Source organism: Larimichthys crocea, chromosome VIII (assembly GCF_000972845.2).
Source record: "Larimichthys crocea isolate SSNF chromosome VIII, L_crocea_2.0, whole genome shotgun sequence".
In the NCBI taxonomy this organism is placed as follows: domain Eukaryota; kingdom Metazoa; phylum Chordata; class Actinopteri; family Sciaenidae; genus Larimichthys; species Larimichthys crocea.
In genome coordinates, this window is record NC_040018.1 from 28,832,618 (window position 1) to 28,855,007 (window position 22,390).

At 41.7% G+C, this 22,390-nt stretch overlaps 1 protein-coding gene across 6 annotated transcripts in view; it reads left to right on the top strand.

Moving 5' to 3' along the window:
* The first annotated feature begins 1,677 nt into the window (after nt 1–1,677).
* Nucleotides 1,678–22,390, top strand: part of arnt2 (aryl-hydrocarbon receptor nuclear translocator 2) — an 83,186-nt gene continuing 62,473 nt past the window's right edge. For 3 of the 6 annotated variants that reach the window (XM_027281513.1, XM_027281515.1, XM_027281516.1), the window contains exons 1-2: nt 1,678–2,109; nt 14,434–14,545. In XM_027281513.1, coding sequence (XP_027137314.1) covers nt 2,079–2,109; nt 14,434–14,545 — 143 coding nt within the window. In that variant the 5' untranslated portion in view covers nt 1,678–2,078. The remainder of the gene's footprint in view (nt 2,110–14,433; nt 14,546–22,390) is intronic. The other 3 variants (XM_027281514.1, XM_027281518.1, XM_027281517.1) reach the window with 2 other exon arrangements.

A 22,390-nucleotide genomic window follows, 5' to 3' on the forward strand; every position in this document is an offset into this window, starting at 1 on the left:
CTGCAAGTCACTGTTAATGTTTTACATAAAGAAAATTCTGATCATTTTATAAAACATGATGCATTGCTATGGATTAAGCCAATCAAAAACAAACTCAAAACATGTTTGAGGCTAATTCTGAGGGCTGCTATATGCATCTATGGCCAGGCCTTACTGATTACTGTACAATAACACAATTTTATAACTTTAAGTCAACAGGGACCAACAGGGAATAACAGTACACACTACAGCTAACCAGACTGACTCAGGCCCAGGATGACCAGGAGCAAACCCTGGAAAGAAAACCACTGAATAACCTACTGTTATCCCTGCTGGACTGGTGTTTAGTGGAAGAATGGATGCTGACAATAAATCACTACCTGCAATACATAGTGGTGGGGATGTAATGCATGCTTGCTATTGGCTATTGTAAGGGCCATTCAATATCAGCAACAAGCCCCATGAGGACTGTTTCATAGGGACTGCTTATATAGTTATTAATAGTTAATAATTCCCTGTGTTTTATCACAGAGGTTTAAATTCATACGGAAGCCCTAAAAGGCCATACATACATACATTTTATCCCACCCATGATAAGGAGATAATTTCCTCCGTCTTCCCGTGATAACGAGATAATTAATTCGAGATCTCGAGAAAACAAAACGATAGTCTAGTGTATTAAATCAAGTGCGCCCGTATTACAGCATGTATGGCAAATGCATGTAGTCTATGATACGGAGCGAGCAAACCTATTACGCCACTGTAAAATCCCTTTGATCCATAATTTCTGACAAAGGTTGATACACTTTGGCTAATCCTCACTCTAGTCCTGAGATCAAGTGTACAAACCTTTGTCATTTCATTAACCCTTACATACTATTCAGGGTCTAATATGACCAATTTTTTGTACATAACAATAAAATATCGCGGGGGATACGTTCTAAAAATAACCCGCAATAAACGAGGGACCACTGTACTGTACAAAATGTGTGTAAAAAGGTGTATAAAAGTGTGTGGTTAGGGGTTTTACGGCCTTAAAACATGTATAATAATTGTAAAACTTACTTCGCGGATTTCGTTTATTGCAGGTTATTTTTTAGAACGTATCCCCCGCGATAAACGAGGGACCACTGTACTGTACAAAATGCATGTAAAAAGGTGTATAAAAGTGTGTGGTTAGGGGTTTTACGGCCTTAAAACATGTATAATAATTGTAAAACTTACTTCGCGGATTTCGTTTATTGCAGGTTATTTTTTAGAACGTATCCCCCGCGATAAACGAGGGACCACTGTACTGTACAAAATGCGTGTAAAATGGTGTATAAAAGTGTGTGGTTAGGGGGTTTTACAGCCTTAAAACATGTATAATAATTGTAAAACTTTATTGCGGGTTATTTTTAGAACGTATCCCCTGCGATAAACGAGGGACCACTGTATATAGGAGGAAAATTATCTCGTTATCACGGGAAAAACGGGTGGAATAAAATGTATGTATGTGTGGCCTTTTAGGGCTTCCGTACATACTCATATAATAATAATAACAACAACTGGTGCCCTCTTCATGTTTTGCTGCCCGGCCCCTCAGACAGCCTGAGTCCGCCCCTGGCAGCAGCTCACTGGGACACACACACACACACACAGTGTGTTCGGAGCAGTGAGATTATGAAAGTGAAATATATTTAAAAAACAACTTAACGAACGAGCCAACAAACACACCGTCAGTTCAGAGGACATTAACATCCATCAGTGCACAAGTCACAGTGTATAACATTAATTTATTCAAGCAAGCCTAAAATCTCGCGGTGCTACCATTCAGACATCTTGCATTTTATTAAGTCTGATTTTTTTTTACACAGAGGTAACACTGCACACAGACAGCCTTTTTTTTGGGTTTGTTTGTCCTTTTTTTAAAAATCCACGGTACATTTTTTTTTTTTGTGTTTAACGGATGTGAGGCGGGTTTCGAAGCCGAGCCTCGCGTGTCAATCCCCGCGGAGCTTCCACCGTCTCTCACGGGGCTCTCTCCAGCCGTTATTGTGCGTCATCTCCATCGCTGCTGCCCCGTTTTGTTATTTTCTCTCTCTCCCCGCTGAGGAAACATGGCAACTCCCGCCGCGGTCAACCCGTCCGGTAAGTCACACCGTAAAAAAAAAAGGAGTAACGTAACGTGTGTGTGTAACGTTAGCTGTCCGTTATGTTCAACGGTTTTTCAAAAAATAATAACCGTTGGTTTTTAGACTGTTGCTGCTGCTCGACAGGCCGCCGAGCCTGGCTCCAGCATCCATCCCCCACCGAGCTCACCCCGCTCACAACAGCTTTACCACCGATATATCTTACACAAACGTTTAAAATAAAACAAAAAACACGACATTATGTGTGTTTAAATAACCAATAATGCTTGTGTTTATGCCGCTTTTACACGACAAAGCTAAAGGCTAATGCCTTCGCTTTGCTCGCCGTCATACAAAAGGTTATTTTGCATATCGTTGCCCTTCATGTGTGTGTGTGTGTGTGTGTGTGTGTGTGTTAACCGGAGACATTTTACTGTTTGTTGTTGTTGTTGTCAAAGAGGAACCGGTTTGGCAGCGTCACTTTGTGTTTTTTTTTTGTTCGGATGTGTCCGGTTGCTTGTTTGGATTCAGGGCACATGTCGCATTTTTTAAAAACCAGTTCATCATCCTCGAGTAACGGCTGGAGGTGATGGCTGAACTTTTCGGTGGAGAGATGTGAGAAGCTGTCACATGGAGTTAGTTTTAGGTGTTTCACTGTAATATATATATATAAGTGATGCATTCAGGGGTCATAATGTTCACTGTAATATATATAAGTGATGCATTCAGGGTCATAATGTGAAACAAGCTCTTAAAAGTGCTGTGCACGTTTCCGGGTGAAACCAGAGGAAGTGTAAAGTGTTTAAAATGTTGAAGTGATAAAGTCACAGGAACAAGGTTCAGACAGACTAACATGAACATATAACCCAGACCAGAGGACAGGCAGTGTGTTGTTGTTTACTTTGCATGGAGCACAGAAACATTAAATAAAACCATAAACTGTACATACAGGTGAATTAGGGCTAGGGATGTAACGATACACTCAACTCACGACTCGATTCGAGTCACGATTTTTTGTTCACGACACGGTTTTCTAAAATCAAAATGAGCTAAAGACAATTTATGACCAAATAAAATTATCTTTTTTATTTGTAGGAAAACAATCTTTCTTAAACAGTTTGTGTTCTCTGGTGTGATGTGCAGAGCTCTAAATTAACTTTTTCACCAGCCAATCAGAATTTCCACTAGCCACATTTTTTCCTGTGACATATTATGAGAGCAATTTGATTGATAATTTATTTGATTGATAATCAATTGACAATTGATAATTTGATCATTTTATTAACTAAAGCGTTAAATTAATCTTACAATGAAGTTGGGAACTTAAGTACAGTGGTCCCTCATTTATCGCGGGGGATACGTTCTACGTTCTAATAAACGAAATCTGCAAAGTAAGTTTTACAATTATGTTTTAAGGCTGTAAAACTCCTAACCACACACTTTTATACACCTTTTTACACGCATTTTGTACAGTACTCCCTTAGTTAATCAGGACGCAGAACACAATGCGCGTTCATACTGTACAGTACACTGTAAAAAAAAAACATGCATCCCCTTTCAAAATAAAACACAATACGCAGTTCATGTCGCTTATCACAACTTCACATCAACGTTACGTCATGACCGGTGGCACCAGGTGATCAAAGATCGATCAAAGGGTCTCAATATGAACGATGAGAGACTAATTGTTGAAGTGAAACAACACATAATCATTTATGACACAACAGATGCTTTTTATAATCTCCTCCACGTCGGAGAAGCAAAGTCAGCTGTTTGTTGTTTTCTTTATACACAGTTTATCGCAGGGTCTCTCGTACGTCCAGGATTCGTGATCTCATGTGAATACGGCCGGCTCGCTCCGCTGCCGTAACGCGGCTGACGCGCGTCCGGTGTGAGTTGACGCTGGGCAAACGGCGCAGCCGTCACGCTGCTGTAACACCTCCGGTGTGAGTCCCGTGTTATAAAAAGTGCAACTTACATCTTAAACAACAAAACACATGACAAATATCTGCTTTCTTTGGAAACAATCTCACAGTTAACTGGTGTGATGTGCAGAGCTCTAAATTAACTTTTTTGATCACCAGCCAATGTGGCTGGTAAGTTCCTGAAGTTACCAGCCAATCAGAATTTCCACTAGCCACATTTTTTCCCGTGACAGATTATGAGTGCAACTGAATTAATTTGATCATTTTATTAACTAAAGCTTTAAATTAATCTTACAATGAAGTTGGGAACTTAAGTACATACAAAAATTATCCTAACATTTCATTACTCATTAACCCTTACATACTATTCAGGGTCTAATATGACCCATTTTTTGTACATAACAATAAAATAAAAACATTAAAACTTGCGAGCAGCACGCTTTCAAAATAAAATACTCGGTCGTAAAACACAGACAAAAGCGAACTACAATAACTACGTAGCATATTTACACATGTAGAAGCATGTTTAGAAGAACATACACCCGGAAAATGTCCAAATCTGAGCAAGTAAACAAAGTCTGGCGGGCTAAGCGCTCGCTTCTGAAACACTCCCGGTGGGGTTTGAAGTCGCGTGCAGGACGGACCAAATATGCCACGCTCACGCAACGCGCCGGGAAGCTTGCTTGACCAGTGAGAGCACGCGCTGTGCGGGTTCCCATAGAAACCGCGATCCCGCAACCCGCGAAATAGATGGTAAAGTGCCTCATTTATCACCGGCCAAGCTGGCTAGTGAGTTTTTTTTAATACACGCCAAAATGTATTTTCACCCGCATTTGGCGGGTGTGAATTTAAAGCCCTGCCTATAACCAATATCTCGATATTTTTAAGCTATATCACGATACACAATATATATCTCTAATTTTATTTCTCCTGTAAATCACTATGAATGTTAAATTCAACCCTTTGATGCAAAAAATAACATCAGTATGATGATTCAAGTAGACCCTTCTATTAGAGTTTTTGTTCATTTGCATGCAAAAAAGTGGAAAATCACAATCAAATTAATTTTAGCAAACCCCCTTTATTTCAGATTAGAGTGCTACACTCACAAGTTTTTAACAAATAAAATTAAATAATAACATGGTAACCTGAACCACTATACACCATATAATGGATCCAGTGCAGTGATGCGCGGGTCCATGTTTGATCGACCTGCACCGACCGACGTTTTAAACTAACCCGCCGAACTCGGACTGCAGCAAATAATTGTGAAATATTGTACCCAACCCGCTTCCTGACCTGCATTTTATAAAGTAGTCTATACTTTCGTCTCCATCTTCAATTAACTCGCTTGGGCTCTTGGGCTCTCCCAGAGATTCTCTGCACGATATAGTCATTTCATACATCTCACGTAGAACAAGCCGCGATATATCGAGTATATTTGATATATCGCCCACCCCTAAGTTGAATCTATAACTACACAAACCTGTTGATATCGTACAATGTGCAAGGACTTTTTTGCAGTGTATAAAGTTCATATCAGAGTTTACACGTGAAGGCACACACACTGGAATGTGATATAAATAGATAATACTGGTCATGCTATTTCACTTTGTTCATGTTATCAGGCACACTCATACCACACACACTGTGACACACACACACACTGTTAGTTAACGGAGCACAACAGGTGGATCAGAGTTAAAAAACAGCATGTATAGCAGGCGATGAGATCAATACATGACCATGGTGGCTCAAGGCAGGCCATTTTCCTGAATTATCATAAAACCGTATGGAGGGTGGCTGGTTTGAATCCAGCATGGAGCACAGTAGAGGGTGGGAGGGGTGGACTAGTTACGATATGATTTTCTCACGATTTTTTTTTTTTTGTTAAATCAAAATGAGCTACAGACAAATTATGACCAAATCCCTCGGCAGTTTTCGCTCACGAGGTGGCGTAACAATACTATACTTTGCTTCTCACTGTGGTGGCGGTTGATATGCTGCTGCGTGTTGCCGCTATATGTTGCCGTCTCTTACAATATTTACATGTTTTTGGTTTTGTCTGTCCATTTCTCACGGTTGTATTTGTGTATATAGGGAATCTGAAATGCCGCCACACAGGTGATTTCAAACCGTTTGGTGCATTTCAAAGTTGTTGCCTACCATTACCATGTCTTCCCTTGTTCTGTGCTCCGTACCTTCGTAGTGACGTGAGTCACGTGACTTGACGTCTGACGTTGAACAAATGAATCACCAACCAGTGACTTTTAAGATAACGTAACCTATTTTTCTAAGAAGAAAAAGAACATATCCTACTTATCTCGCATTCGTAAAAATTGCGATTCATTTTTTCTGTCAACCGGTGCGAGTCGTCATGCATCCGTACCGATTTTTAATCGTGCATCGTTACGTCCCTAGCTTACATGTGTAAAAATCAATAGAGTTAATCTTCATGTTTCGCCTCGCTGTGTCAGAGTTCATTCACTCAGTAGCAGTTAAACCCTCTATAACTACCAAAACTCAGCATGCAGACAGTGAAGCTGACACGCGCTACAAAGATATGAGTCAGATGGATTTTATTTTTATCTTTAATGTGGGGGTTGCGCATATTTATTAGCTGTTGTCTTCACGTGCTTCATGTAACGTGATCGCACGTAAGTTCTGCATGTTATTGTGAGCGAGCTCATGGATTCATTGAGGAGGGGCAAACTTCTTATGAAAATCAAACGCATCCGGCTGTCACTGCTTTGTTTTTTAACGAGCTTGAAAATTAAGGCGGTATTTGAAGAACGCAGTTCATTTGAATATGGCCTGAGCCAACTGCCTTTGCAATACATCAAACAAATGTACTCACTGTAAGTGAATATGCTCTTAACTTGTCTTTATTATAATTATCGAGCGCTGTTGGAAAGAATTCGTGGCGCTGCCTCCAAACAGGACCTGGAGTGTCTGTGTGAACAGAAAGACCAACAGGATCTGTCCAAGTCTGGACGGAGCGGCAGAGTAATTATTCCGGGGAAAAGGACGCAGTCTCCATATGAAAACAGGTCAGCCGTACTCTGCCTCGTGCTCGGTGTCACTTCATTGGCAATGTAAATGAAAAGGGAATATAAATAAAGAATCGGCTGGTTATTAGCACCCGGGCTGCATACAGAGTGTCGAGATGAGGCACTGTTAGAATGAACAATGAACAGATGAGGAAAAAAGCCTGTCAGTTAACGAGAGGACACAGTAGGAAGACCTCAATCCTTTTTGTCCTGTTGCATATGTTGTGTGGAAGCAGCACCTGACCCACCCAGGCCTGCTACTGTTTTATACCCTGCCCCCTGCATGTTATGCTTGACCCACTCAGATGTGTGGTGGAAGCATGCAGCGAGAGCTACGTGCCGCTCCTCCACCCAGCCATGACACCCAGTTAGAGTTAAGTCATGCCTAATGCTGCTGCTTTTGCTGCTGTAGCCAGAGGAGGACAAAGTTAGCCCGCTGATCTGTGATCAGCTCTAGCATTTCCCCCGGCGAGGCACCGCAGTCAGGTGTGGTGACCTCAGACCAGATACCAGGGCCCATGGGAACGCCGTATCACTGAGGGATTATCTCCAGCTGGCTGTCACTCAGATCCAATTGGTGTAAGAGCATGTGAAACATGACGAGAGAAGTGAACCGATGAGGGCTGCATGTGCACAACCAGGACCAAGGTGACACCCAGTGTACACTTCACACATCTGTCCACATGTTTCTGTCAATCAACAGAAGATGTAGTCACAAGTGTTTTAATAATCGAGCAAACATGATGCATTGACTTCTGGGAGATGAGATTTTGATTATTTTCTGACATTTCCTGACTAAACAATCAATTCATTAGTTTATTAAATGAACTGAAAATGAAATGTATTCATTAGGCCCAGTTTTATTGTATTGCCTCCAGTCAGACTCCTCTGGTGTCCTCTGGTGGTTTGTGTGATGCCTTCATGATTTCACCTTTGCTTGTGCTGACTTTTAAATCTGTCCAATGTTTTTCTAAATTTTAGTGTAGTAATATGTAACCAGGTCAGAGCTCAACATAACATTTTTTCCCTACTGGCCCCCCTGGCCCAGTAGATCAGAGTTTTACTGGCCCGGCTGACAAAAATGAAAATAACTTTTTCTACCTGCATTTTGATTTATTAAATTAATTTCATTTACATTTTACAATTTACACATTTCAGATAATAATTTCTCTTTCTAATGTCAATAACTAAGAACGCATCTGCCGTGGAACACAATCACATAGAACAGTGAGAGGAAAAAAGGTGTGTGTGCTGCTGCAAGCCACATGTCCACCACAGACATGGAGTTAAAGTGCTCAAGGTCTGGACCCTCCAGACATTTCCAAACCTGAAAAATAAAAAAATAGTAGTTAGGACAACTTATTCACAAGGTATTATAGTTTTAGTTTGTTCTGATCAGACAAGTAAGTAAGGATAGGATGTAATCATACCTGCTTAGAGGAGAACAGTGTCCCAGGTATGTGGGAGACACGTTACACCAAGACGCTTTGACAGCTCCGACAAAGGCTGAAGCTACAGCCAAAATTGTAAGCAGGTATGATTGTTTTAGAAAAGTATGAGCACTATGAAACTGTATGAGCAAATTTACACACTACAAATTTGTAACTTTTAGTTTTAAAGTTTAACTCACCTTCGACCTTCCACATCGGAGCAATATTAGGACCCGACGTTGACAGTGTTCGAGGACCGTCTTTTCGAAAGACACGAAGGGCTGCTCTGATTTGATTGTGTGGTAGGCAGCGTTGATTAGTTTAGTCACCAGCCTTCGCTGGAAATTGCCGTCAAACACAACAGAACATTTCACCTCCGTCGCTAAGTTTTAGCCATGTATACTGTTGAGTCCATGAGGGAATAAAAAGCCTCCTGGTACCAAACATGAATGCTGAGGAAAACAGTTTCACCCCTAATGTTTGTTGTTATTTGATAGTCACAAATAAATGAAACAATTTGTATATGGACAGATAAAAACTGAATTTGGGCAAGTAGACCCAATGGCCCGACTGGTCAAAAACATTAATATTGAGGCGTGCAATGAACAAAGAAACAGACGACACATCAAAGATTATAGAACATATACTCAAGGTGAATGGGCCAACATAATCCCCTGAACAATAAAAACAGGAATACAACATTAGAGGGTTAAGCAGACCGTGACATCCTATTAAGAAACTACTTTGAATATGCAGCAGTTTTCTTTTTAAATTTTTTTTAATTTGGTAAATGTCCTGAGGCTGTTTGATAGACCCCCTGGTTGGGGGAAAGACTGAAGGGGAAGTTCCCCCTCGTCTCCCAACAGGCTCGTTAATGCGTTTGACCTCAGGCTTTTTTTAGCTTGCAGTGAACAGCACGCTTCTGACACAGTGTCTTGAAGACACTTGCTGTGTGTGCATTTCGAAAGGAACGGAGACGTTATCAACTCATCCTGATTCTAAGAAGCTGGAAGGCTGCCGGCTCTGCTGCTGCATGACACCACCTCAGCTTCACTGTGCCGAGTGACAGAGGCGACCGCTGCCTGTTGGTGTCTGATTGTACCATTAATAACACTGGAAGGAGCTTACCATGATTAAACATGCTCATATCATTGTCACGCTGTCGTGATATGTTGAAGTATTCACATCATGGCTGTATACTGCTGCTGCCCCCGCTGTGGAGGAGTGTGTTGGATGGACTTGCGTGGTGTGGAAAGAGTTTGTTTGACATGAAGCTTTAGAGAAATAGAAGCAGAAGCACTCCGCAACACTCCCAGCACATTCGAGAACACTCACGGAGAAATCAGGCTCATCAAGATGTGATTCAGCTCAGCTGAGAGTGATCGATCGAGCATCACATTGAACATTCGCAGTAATTAATCAGAGCAACAGATTGTGGGATGACTCATACTTGTTGCCTGTGGAGGATGAGGTGAGTCAGTCAGGAGAAGAGTGGAACCATCTTTTCCATCCACAGTCCTGATGTAACTGATGCTAGCAGCATCTACCTCACACACCTTGTGTTAAACCACACCTGTGTCTCATGATGTAGACGGCAGTTGTGCCTCACGGGACGCAGATCGATCTGAACACTTAATGACTTGGCCCTCCAGGGAAAAACAAATGTGTATCTGCTAGGGCTGCCACGATTAGTTGATTAGTCACGATTATGTCGACAACTGATTTAGTAGTCGACGCATCGTTTTTTTTTTTTTTTTTAAACTTAGCTTCAAAGGGTTCAGGGACGGCCGCCTTGTGGGACCTCTCCCCGGCGCTGGCTGGCCTCCGCTGGGCGCATTTCCTCCGCGGCGGCTCTGGATCGACATGGAAACACTTGGGGCGAAGGTGGCTCACGGCTCCGTCCGCGAGGTTTACTGCGCCAGCCCACCCGCCAGTGAATTTACGCATGATCCGATTAGTCGACTAATCGAAAAAATAATCGGTGATTAGTCGACTATCAAAATAATCGTTTATGGCAGCCCTAGTATCTGCAGCTCTGTGGGAAATAACCACAGTTCAGTCACATGTCTTGCAGCTCTGTGGGAAATAACCACAGTTCAGTCACATGTCTTTCTTTAATAGAAAACACCTTTTATTGTGACAGTCCAAGACATACCTGTCATAGTCACCATGTTTAATCATTATGTCACAATGGATTAGCTTGGATTATCAAAGGAGATGCCACAGTTTGAGAGACATGAAGCTTTTGTGTGCAGAGAAGAAGAGTTTTAGGGTTTATCACGTACAAAAAAGCAGAGCAACAAGCCCTTCAACCCGAATTCTCAGTTAAATGCTTTGGGGTTCAGGATAACTCTATAGATTAATTTATTTTCAGTGCGTGTATATTACTGAGGAATCATTCAATCTTTCCAGCTGAAGTCAAATCAGTCCAGTGTAAATCCTGAATACTGATTGAAACATGAGAGATTTGTCAGGTTTCATTGAGTCAGTTTTGATTTGTGGAAGATTGAAATGACAACAAACAAAGTGAAGGGGAGATATAGTACACAGATACACACTGTCAGGTGTGTTTTCTGTGTCTACATCTCAAATGAAATGATGATCAAATTACATGAGATTAAATTAAACAACCAATATGTATGAAGGAATGACTACACGAAAAGAGTCGCTTAAAGTTGGATGTGGATCAACCTCTCCTCCGCATGCCAGCACGTTTTTTCACTGACACGTTTTTTCGCTCCCACGGTGCGGACTGCCGGTGCCGAAATGGACGACCCTCACTCAAATGAATGGAAAAACCTCTGTTTTAGCCAGAGCGCCGGTTCCCGTCTGAATCCAGCCTTAGAGATATTTGGTGGAGACCAAAGTGGAGCTCACATGAGTGTTGAATCTTTTGAGTGCACAAAGTGAAGAGGTGTATTGCATTTCAGTGTTGCTCAGCACAGGGGCAGCGTTTATAATCTTGGCTGTATACAGGCTTGACACAATCAATGTGCTGCTGATTTGTTACACATTGTGATATCAGCAACACTGTAATAAAACAGGTGGAACCGAGGAAAGGTGTGGGGAAATGAGTATTCAGCACAGTGAAGCAGCAGCAGCCTCACACATCATCTACAAACACTGACCATAATACAATACAAGAGTTATTTCTGTTTCTTTTGGACACCAGGGAGACTGCTGCCAACTTTCAGCGTTGATGCCAAACAGTGGCTTTTCAGCACCTGCCAGACTTTATGAGTCGTGCAAGAATATTGTCCAAATGAAACAAAACTAAGAGATTTATAACAATCTGGCCAATGGTCTGGTGCCAGTTTACAATAGTTAACAGTTGTCTGTGCTCTTCAGCCAATTGCACATTCAACAACAAGTTTTTGCCAATAGCAGACACACACTTCTGGACCAGAATTCACCCTCAGTACAGTTGTCATGAACGGGGAAATTAACTATAGAGACCAAAATTGAATTGGACATTTTAACATGGGGACTTATGGAGACTGACTCACTTCTGTAGCCAGCCTCAAGCGCAGTTTTTGGCACTTCCACATTGGCTTCACTTCACAGACAGTTGGTTGGTGCCTGGTTCAGACTCAGTTCTGAGTGTAGGTCACCATAGTTTATCCATAAAAGGATGGGAGTGGGTTGGTATGTGTGAATCTATGAGTAAAAATACAACAGTTAAAAATAGAAGTGATGTAGACATACCGTGATGTAATGTGCACTTTTATATCAGCTGGTTGCCCCAAATGAAATTTGATCTGGACAGTTTTAAAAAGTGTTTTTGGGCAATTTTGACGTGATTACATTTGAAATGTGTCAGGAAAGAATGGCAGGGAGAGATGTGGGATGACATGGGGTTGGGAACTTTCCATGTGAATTAACAGGAATTTATGGAAATTAACCAGAATTTATGGGAATAAACAGAAATAAACCGTGAATTTAGAAAATTGAAGGTTGGCCTATAACAGGGAAATTAAATATAGTTAGGGAAAATATATTTTAGCATAATCTTGATTTATATCAGTTTTTTGTAATGTATTATTTTGCATGGATGTCTGCTTTAAGTGTTTATATTTATGTTTGGATATGATACAGTTGGCTTAAATTACCCCCAATTTTCAGTTGTTTCCCATAAATTCCCATGGAGTTTCCAGTTTTGAATATTTCCAAAATTCCCAAGCTTAACTTCCCATTGAGAGTTTCCAGAAAGTTTCCTTACATAAAGCAACCTTACATACATACAACAGACATTGCTACCTGAACAGACACAGCATGCACAGTTTTCAGTGATAATTCATATTCAGAATGATTTTTTTAAACATATATTTGACACATAACTCGAGTTCACAGAGGCTCATTTTGGCTTCAGTGTTCTGATAATTAGCAGGAAAGCTGAGCAATGGGACTGGCTCAAACAGCCAGTGTATCCTTTTATGGCCCAGGTGTAACACTGAATGAAGTGCACCATGGGTCGTACATTAGTCGTGCAACAGAGCGCCTATTTAGACTGTTGCTGCTCCTGCCAGGCCGGATGACTGCACTGATTGTCAGATGAAGCCGTCCCTTCATCAGATTATGCTGCTTCAGAGCCTTGTGTTACTCGTAGCCGCTTCATGAATGAGTGATGGAAGGCCGTGCACTTGCACAGCAAGAGCGCGTGTCTCTTTGGAAGCGAAGACGACGAGGTGAATGCACACCGTATCAAATATTAACTATGTTACCGGGTGCGCTGGGGCGTACCGGAGGGTTTGTTTGGCCTATCCATTGCATCCAGCTGAATGAGTGAGCGAATGAGTGGATGGAGCAGGGAGATGGAGGGAAAACAGCAAGGCAAACACAATGGATTTATGGATGAGCGAGGAGGAAAGTAGTGCACCCACAGTGAGCAACAGGGAGAGAGGTAAATATGACAGCTGGCACAGAGTATAACTCCTCTCAGCGTACTATTATTGCTATAATTATTATAGCTACATAGTTGAGAATAAGAGCTCAGTCGGAAGCCTGTGCTGTGTAACAGAGCCTCAGGCTACACTGCTGTAGGTCTGTGTAGATTGATTGCTCTACAGAACCCAGTCCTCTTTTGGAACCTGGTTCTGACAACAGACTCAAACCAGAACCAGAGAGTTCTGTCAGTACGAGATGTAAGGTACAAATAGTAGGAAGTCATCCAGTGACGTGGAGTAACCAGCTAGACTAGTGGATCGAGAAGTTATTCTGAAATCTGAATCAGTCATGTCAAGAGCCGTAATATCACCCATGACACCCACAGGTTTCTGAAGAGCCATTGTGAAGCACAGTGTGGTGGCTCTGGTTGATATCTAATCCAAAAAGGCGACAACTTTAAGCCTTAATATAATCTGAACAGGTGAGCTGTATATAAATTCACCCTCAGTACAGTTGTCATGAACGGGGAAATGATCTATAGAAAGCAAAACTGTTTTTGTACCAGGCTGTAAACATGTTTATTTCTGCTGTGAAGTTGGACATTTGAACGTGGGGACTTATGGAGACTGGCTGACTTCACTCTTCTTTGTTGGCTTCACTTGTGCAGCACTCCAGGCTGGTGCCACTCACGTTTTACCAGCATTTGGCTGGTGCTAATTTTGTGACCCGGTCGTGTTTCAAGTGAAACGTTCAGAATCGGCTGGTTCTAGTCAAACATCTTTGGTTTTGAATTGTTCTTTGGACAAATCAAGTTATTTGAATATGCCACATTGTGAATATCTTAAATAAATAAACTCAACAGATACATCTAGAATGAAAATAACTAACAATCTGAATGTTTGCTGTAGGGAATGTACGACAGTAGTGTGTTAATAAAATTATACAGATTGAGTAATGCTGATTTTATAGCATGTTTTTTTGGTGAAATAACTGTTGATGTGATGGTACCTAACTAACCCCTCTGCTGGTGTGCTGTTATGTTCGTATCTTCCAGAGATGGGCAGTGAGTTGCCGGGGACAGTAGCGATGCCGGGAGCAGTGGGGGCCGGACAGGTGAGGATGGGAGGAACCGTGCCAGGCCGCGGGGGCAAGAGGAGATCAGGAGGGTGAGTAACAAACACGTGAAGTGTACTGTGTTCTGATTGGTTCATGGTATTGAACTTGTCAAGGGGCATTGTGTGCATGTGTAGTATTTATCTCATAGTAGGCACTAATACTATCACTGAATACTAGAATACTGGATACTTCTTTCCATGACAGAGCAAAAACAGAAAAGTTCTCTTTCTTTTCTTAAATGAACAGTTCTGATCGTCCTCATTCTGAATGTACACATGGTATCAAAGTATCGATATTTTTGACAGAGGGTCCCAGAAGTTAACCCTGAAACCCTACCGGGCATGTTTCTGCCACATCGGTTTTGGTTGCGGCGCACACGCAATGCTGCGTGTCCGCGTCCGGTGGAATTTGGGGGTAACAGTCGTAACGGTTCGCATCAGTTCTTTTCCTCATTGGGGAATTATTGAGTGACTAAAATATTTGGCGACAAAAATACATTTCTGTACTTGATGTAGCAGCTAGTGATGGGAATTCCGGCTCTTTTTAGTGAGCCGAAACATTTGGCTCAGCTCACCAAGAAGAGCCCAAATGGCTCTTCATTTTACCACTTATACCTTTATATAATTCAGGCAAATTTAGCACTGTTTTGACTTGTGATTTGTATTTGAACGCATACATCACTTGAATTTCAATAATTTGCTGTAGCCAATTGAATTTACAGTTGTAAAATCCCTTGTAACTCCCTGAAACCACCCAATGAATGCACTAACTTGCTTGAAGAACCACTCTGCTACACAAAGCAGATAGAAACGCCTATAAAAACCCAAGCATAGAAATTTTAAAAAAGGACAGACATTTTATTTTTTTTATATTTATATAAACACACACACGCACACACACAAAGTACCGAAAAAAAGAGAAATTAAATAACAACACTCAAGTAAATGTGCTTTGTTAATGCCCACCACTGACATCTGGACAAATAAAACCAAAATGTTTTTGGTATAGTGTAAAAAATAATATATCTTTGCACCACACTCCTCTCTCTCCTTCAGCGTGTCTCCCTCCTCTTGTCTCCTGTCACGGTCTCAGCAGTGCTACCCCTCCTGTCCCTGCTTGGTGTTATGCTCCTTGTCAATCCTCACATGATTGGTTGCACAGCATGCATGTGACACCTGTAGTCAATGCCCACAGGTACTTTTCCTAAAGAGAAAAGTAAAAAAAAGAAAAAGAACGGTTCGCAGACGGACGGGAGCCGGCTCCTATCGTTCACTTTAAAGAGCCGGCTCTTTGAACCGGCTCGTTCGCGACCGACACATCACTAGTAGCAGCTAACCTGTTTGTTACAAAGTGAGCTTCCAATTCCAATTCTACTTGTTCCAAATGTTTCTTCTGGTAGCTTTAATGTCACGTATCGAGCATCCTGCTGAGGGCATTTCTGATCGACCCAGCAGTGTTTTATTAGTAGTCACACAGGGTTGTATCAGGCCTGGTTCTACAAGACAGAGATATTTAGAACATGGCAGTCTGTAGTCTGTTTTCTCTCTCTGCTGTCCAGAACAGGTGGAATGTGTCAAAAACAGTTAAATATTAAAGAGTCATGCAGCACAGCAGGTGCTGTGTCTCTGTTTCTGCCCTTTAAGTCCTTAAACTGTCCGACAGCAGGCACCAACACTGACTATTGTTGGATCACACACACACACACATTCTGATACAGCACACGGTACCACTTGTCCTCACAGTGACCAGCTGTTTAGACTATCACACATTTTGCAACCTAATGCTAAGTTAACATTAGTGCACGCTTTCAGTAATTCAGTATGTAGTGCAGAGCTCATATTTACATGTTTGTGATGCACAATGAAACAAGGATCAAATGGTGAAAGAGAAGTGCAAGATGTTTTCATGACACTGACCTGTTCCCAACACGTCCTGATGTTCATTAGAAAAGAAAACAACAGATCACAGGAGTGTTTGTAGTTCCTCAGTCTTTGAGTCTATTTCCACCAGCATTATGTTGACATGAACCATAACAATGCACTGCTGTGTTAACTGCCCTCTGTATGATAATAAGGCCAACACTAAAAACCTTGATCTGTCGTATGAGAGTTAGATCTCTGCCTGCTTCTCTGCCTCACTGGAAAGATTCAGCCTGTGAGCCACTTCTGGCTCGTAGTGCATGCTAAAGACTGCCAGACTGACACTGTCCAGTCCTCATCACAGAACATCTGGATTACAGTGGCAAGTGTAAACACACAACAAATTATTATCCAGTCTACAGATGTTTACAGATGTTGAAAGGCAAAAATTGAAACATTGTCATAATGTTCTTAACTAGAGCTGTGACCATTATAAAGTCTGATTATACAGATATATCATACACTCATTATATCCAGAACTAACTGAAAATATTCAACATTTCTGCATTGTATTTCTTCTATATCTGTCACAGTATATATATTCATATGCATGTTTACAGTCCTGCACAACCTGTTTACACGACTGCTTTTACATTTTACTATTACTCATCATTGTACTATATTATATTGTATTCCTGTATTCTAATAAGATTTTGTTATTATGTATAACTAAATATATATATGAAGAAAAATCACACGTGTAAGAGCACTGCTGAAATGTCGACATGTGCTTCACTGTAATCGTGTGCAATAAGAACTTAAAGCTGATTCACTGACAGATCATCGAAGCTCTAATCTTGACAGTAGTTTTGTGGCTGAGCAGATCTCAGCAGTGTGCTGACATTCAGGGATCCGATAACGATAAAGAAGTCATGGTACTGACAATGATAATGATGATATAGAGCATTTGTCTCTGGTTTGGTGTTCCAGTCTGGACAGAGTTTGACATCTAAATGGATTTTTCAGATTCTGCATTAGTAAAGGAAATGAAGGATTGTGGGTAAACATGGGGGGTTGGGGACTACATGAGTTCAGTGCCTTGTAAATCTAATCCTCAGCAATGCATTTAACCCATGCACATGCATTAGGCCTACATAAACATGAATAAATAATACAGACCTGGATCTATCTCAAGTGTGTGTGTGTGTGTGTGTGTGTGTGTGTGTGTGGGGATAAGCCAGGCTGTAGCTGAGTAGATCCTAAGACAACAACAGACACACAGCTCCCATGGTGCATGAAGCCGTCAGGTAGATCATGCATACAAACAGAGCAGTGACAGAGCAGAGGGGGGTTCAGTGAACGCAGCATACGGTGCGTTTACATGTCCTTAAATAAGCAGCTTGCAGTCTGGGTTCTCTGTCATTGAAACACAGATTTTGGTCATCTGGGTAGGGAATTGAGGAAACCTGCTGGACTTGGCCTGGAGAACTCAGATTTGCGTGTTTTTTTACTTTTACGCATGTGCATGACAAAAGACTGCAGATAGTCAGAGTAACAGCTGAATGAAGGATACACGGAGCGATGATGCATCCTTGAATGTAAAGTTACTGCATTTGCTGAAAAGTCTTCCACTGAAACTGAAACTTATATATATTATACTATATTCACACGCAAAGTCACAGAGCAGCCTCTGGAATTACAAAGCGTCCTAACACTGCTTTAACTATTAGAGACGGCACTGTTGAAGAGAAACCCAGATTTCTAAACCCTAGTAAACATTTTACTCATGAATTCATGAATTGAATTCTTCTTCCATGCAGCGTGGTGTTCATTTTGCTAACCATGGCCCTATTCGGAGTGAAGTAGACGGGAGTGAGGCTGCGTTGTGATTGACGTGTGTCCTCAGGTTCTCAGTCACATCCAGTTAGGATACAGACACCAAAAATCCAACATGACGAGGCAAGGCCAAAATGTCAGTCCACAAACCAACAGGCGACGCCAGTATAACATAAAATGGAGCAGGAGCAACATTGAAAAGTAAAAGGGACTTTTTCACCTCCGATACCGATATCTGAGGAATGTCTCATTGTGTGGAAAAGACTGGGATCATTCTTTTGTGCAAGGCAACATCAGACTTGATTTAAACGTTTCTTTCCTGTTTTTAAAAAGCAAATAAACAGATATAAATGTACTGAATTACTTCTTTATTTAATAACTGTGCACCAGTACGATCTGTAAAACATAGCTCCACAAGCTTGATGGACATTCAAAATAAACAGCCTTTGTAATGGTTTAGTTTAGTGCAGAAATGATTTAACATCCAACACAAAAGCGGACACTTTCCTTCATCTCCTTCAGTTAGCTGCTTCATAACGCCTCCGTTTGTTTACTCAGTTCAGTGAACTCCGCGTGCTCTCTGCCGTGAAATTTTTGTAGGTGCTTGATTAAGTTGGTTGTGTTATAACTTGGAAGTTTTACCACCGACCATTTTACTGCGCAGGTATTGCAAGTAGCCGTGGAGTTTGTTGGTTGAGGTAGTGGGATAAAGTTCCAGAGGGCCGATCCTTTCGCTCGCTCCATTTTGAAAACACTCACAGCGCACAGCATAGAATTAGACTGAATAGATCGGCCGATATGGATCGGCCCATTGTCACCAATACCCGATCTAGAATTTTCTTCAACATTGGGGCCGATACGATACCACTTGTATAGATCACTGTTTCTGTTTCTATCATGTCGTCCACTTATTAAATACATTGTATTTCCTGTGACTGCTCCATAATAAAAGCCTTGCACTTTTTTGACATTAGGCTTTTAATGTTCTGCAGCAGCAGCAGTAAATTTACACAGAAAATACAGCCCAGACGCAGATGAAAGACTGATGAGTAAACCTGCTGATGTATGAAAGTATGAGTAAGCAGTAATGTAGGGGTGAAACTAAAGTCAAACCGAGCAGCACCACATCAACGTTGGTTCAGAACATTTGACTCCTGCTGTGAACTGTTCACAGTACAAATCTATCGTTTACAGCTAAAGACAGGATGTAATATAGAAACATAAGATCTCCAGAAAGTCAACACAAAACTGAAGCTAAGATAAACTTCCCTGGAAAAGAAACTGAAGTTTCTCAGCAGAAAAACCAAATACAAGAAGATGCATAGTCTGATATAGTTTGATAGGTACACGTGATTCTAAAAAAACACCAGTCTCAATACAACATATAATACTAATAAAATACTGTAATAGCTGTTACACAGTTAGTGCTCTACATGCGGTTCCTTCCATCCAGCACATTTCATTGTATTGTTGACCCTGTGTTAACCTGCACATGACAAATAAACCTGACGACTGGGGCCCTCCCTGTTTAACGGAAACTTGAAATCCCACCCAAAAAACTGTCATACTGCAGTTTCGTTCAAGCTCAGAGTTTTCTGTGTTTAATTCCACTCAGTCAGGTAGAAGCAGCATTCATTCCACTAAAGGAAGTGACGTAACACGTATGTGTGCACACAGAGGTGTCAAAAGTACACACATTCTTTAGTCAAGTACGAGTACAGATACCTGTGTTTAAAAAGACTCTAGTAAAAGTTGAAGTATTGACTCAACTTTTTTACTCAAGTTAAACTGAAAAGTACAGGCTCTAAAATATACTTAAAGTATAAAGATATAAAGTACCGGTAACCTTGTGAAGAACAAAACCACCAAAGCTTACAGGACCTACAGTCTGTCCAAGCAAAGAAAAATGAACTGAAATCAATACAAAAAGCTACATTGGCCAATCTTTCCTAAACACATTCAAAAAATAAAACTGCTGTACAAGAATGAGGGATTGTGAACTCAGTGTGCATGGTGTTCAAAAACTTTATTGGTATGCAAACATCTCACGGAGGTATGGCCAAGGATGGGGGATGCGTTGCTGGTCTTCTTCACTCGACTCTACTACATCACCCGAGGAATCTCCTCCACCAACACTCTCGCTAGCTTTCACACACATTTCACTGACCTGGTGCCACCATCACAAACTATTTTAGTTCCTTCCAAAGAGTTGCCCGCCTGATTTTAGGCTATTCATGTTCATCGTCTTGTGCACGTGAGGACAAATGCACCAATAGGGTTCGTCTTATCAGTGTGTGTTTACATATATTTCTAAGCGACCCTTATTTGAAAATGTAGGGAGTAGAAAGTACGGATACTTATGCTAAAATGTAAGAAGTAAAAGTCAAAAGTTGGCACAAAAATAAATAGTGAAACCTGTTGTCTTGACGTTTATAGTGTCTTTCCAATCCTCCGACCACTCAAGTTGCTTTTATATTACATGTTACATTCATACATGCTGGTCATCAGCCGCCTCCGTAACACTGAGGTTTACAGGTTAACTGCTACGTTACACAACACACAACCATGGATTAAGTATTGAGATGAGAACAAACACTCAGGTGATAGTACCTGCAGGAAAAATCACTTACAGCGACAACTAGGGTAGCAAAGGGGCAGAAAGTTTCCAGAAGCTTTCCATCGGACTGGGGATTTTGAAAATATTCAAAATCACAAACCCCCTGGGAACTTATGGGAACTTATTGGAATTAACTGTGTGGCTTCAAGAGTCTCTGTATGTTCTGGGCTCCTGCATGAAATCTGGTTGTTTTAGTCAAGATCATGCTAAAATATATTTCCCCCAACTATATTTAAGTTCATTGTTAAGGGCCAATTTTGTAAATTTCCACTTTATTCCTGTTTATTCCCATTAATTCCCATGGAAAGTTTCCAACTTTAAAAGTTCACAGAATTTGGCAACCTTTAGCAACAACAAAAATGATATTAGTAGATGGATTTATGAGCAGTAAAGCAGAGTTCAGACACAGACAGGATCAGGATGGAGTCCATGCAGTCACTGAAGATGAGTGACGTCGCTGCTGTGAACATGTGGCAGACTTGAATATTTTTAGAGTTGAACAAAGTGAGGGGGAGTCTCGTCACGGCCCGTCAGAGAATTTCTCCACAAACTCTGAACCTCTTAACAAGCGGCTGCATAATCGTAAACCAGCCCGAGCATTTCTATGTTAATAGTGCTGTCTATATGAGGGCCATGTATGCAGAGGCACAACCAGGGCGTGCATGGAGCCGCTCTGCGTCACGCTGCTCTGCCTCCCATTTCCATCAGCCTTTTCTGTTTCCACCACACTCTGCAGCTCTGTCTCTTTATTGTACAAGACTGTGTCTGTAAAATGTTGTTGTACTGTGTCAACACTCCTGATGTTAATGCTCTGCATTAGGGCTGCCACAAACGATTGTTTTGATAGTCGACTAATCACCGATTATTTTTACGATTAGTCGACTAATCGGACGGATCATACGTAAATTGACTGTCCCGGAAAGGGGCTGGTGGACGGGCGCTGTAAATCTTGCGGTCGGAGCCGTGAGCCACCATCGCCCCAGGGTCTTTCCATGCCGACCCAGAGCCACCACGGAGAAAATGCGCCCGAGGGAGGCCAGCCAGCGCCGGGGAGAGGTCCCACGAGGGGATCCTCCCGCACCGCGCAGCCGTCCCTGACCCGCCAAGTTGAATCCCCCAGGCAGACTGCGCGGAAGTTGCGGAAAAATCGCGGTGATTGGTTAAAATTGCAACACCGCCCTGAATTCACGGGGATTCACTGAAGTTGCGTTGAAGTTGCAAATCCTGGAGGGTCTGTGTTATGGTGTCATTTACGGTACAGTCAGGCCTGACGCCGATTACCCTTACTGTGCATGTGCGTAGGGGTGTGTGTGTGTGTGTGTGTGTGTGTGTGTGTGTGTGTGTGACAGAAAGGCAGACGTGGCAGTGGAAGCTGCAGATGCAGTTTCGAGAGAAAAGTAAAAAAAAACCCCAAAAAACGATGCGATACGATTTTGTTTGTCGACATAATCGTGACTAATCGTGGCAGCCCTGCTTTTTATAAGGACCCTTCACAAGATCACCTCACGCATGTCTCTTCATTAGGGATGCAAATTATCGATTAATTCAATAATCGTTAGTTGACTGACCGTATCGATCGATTA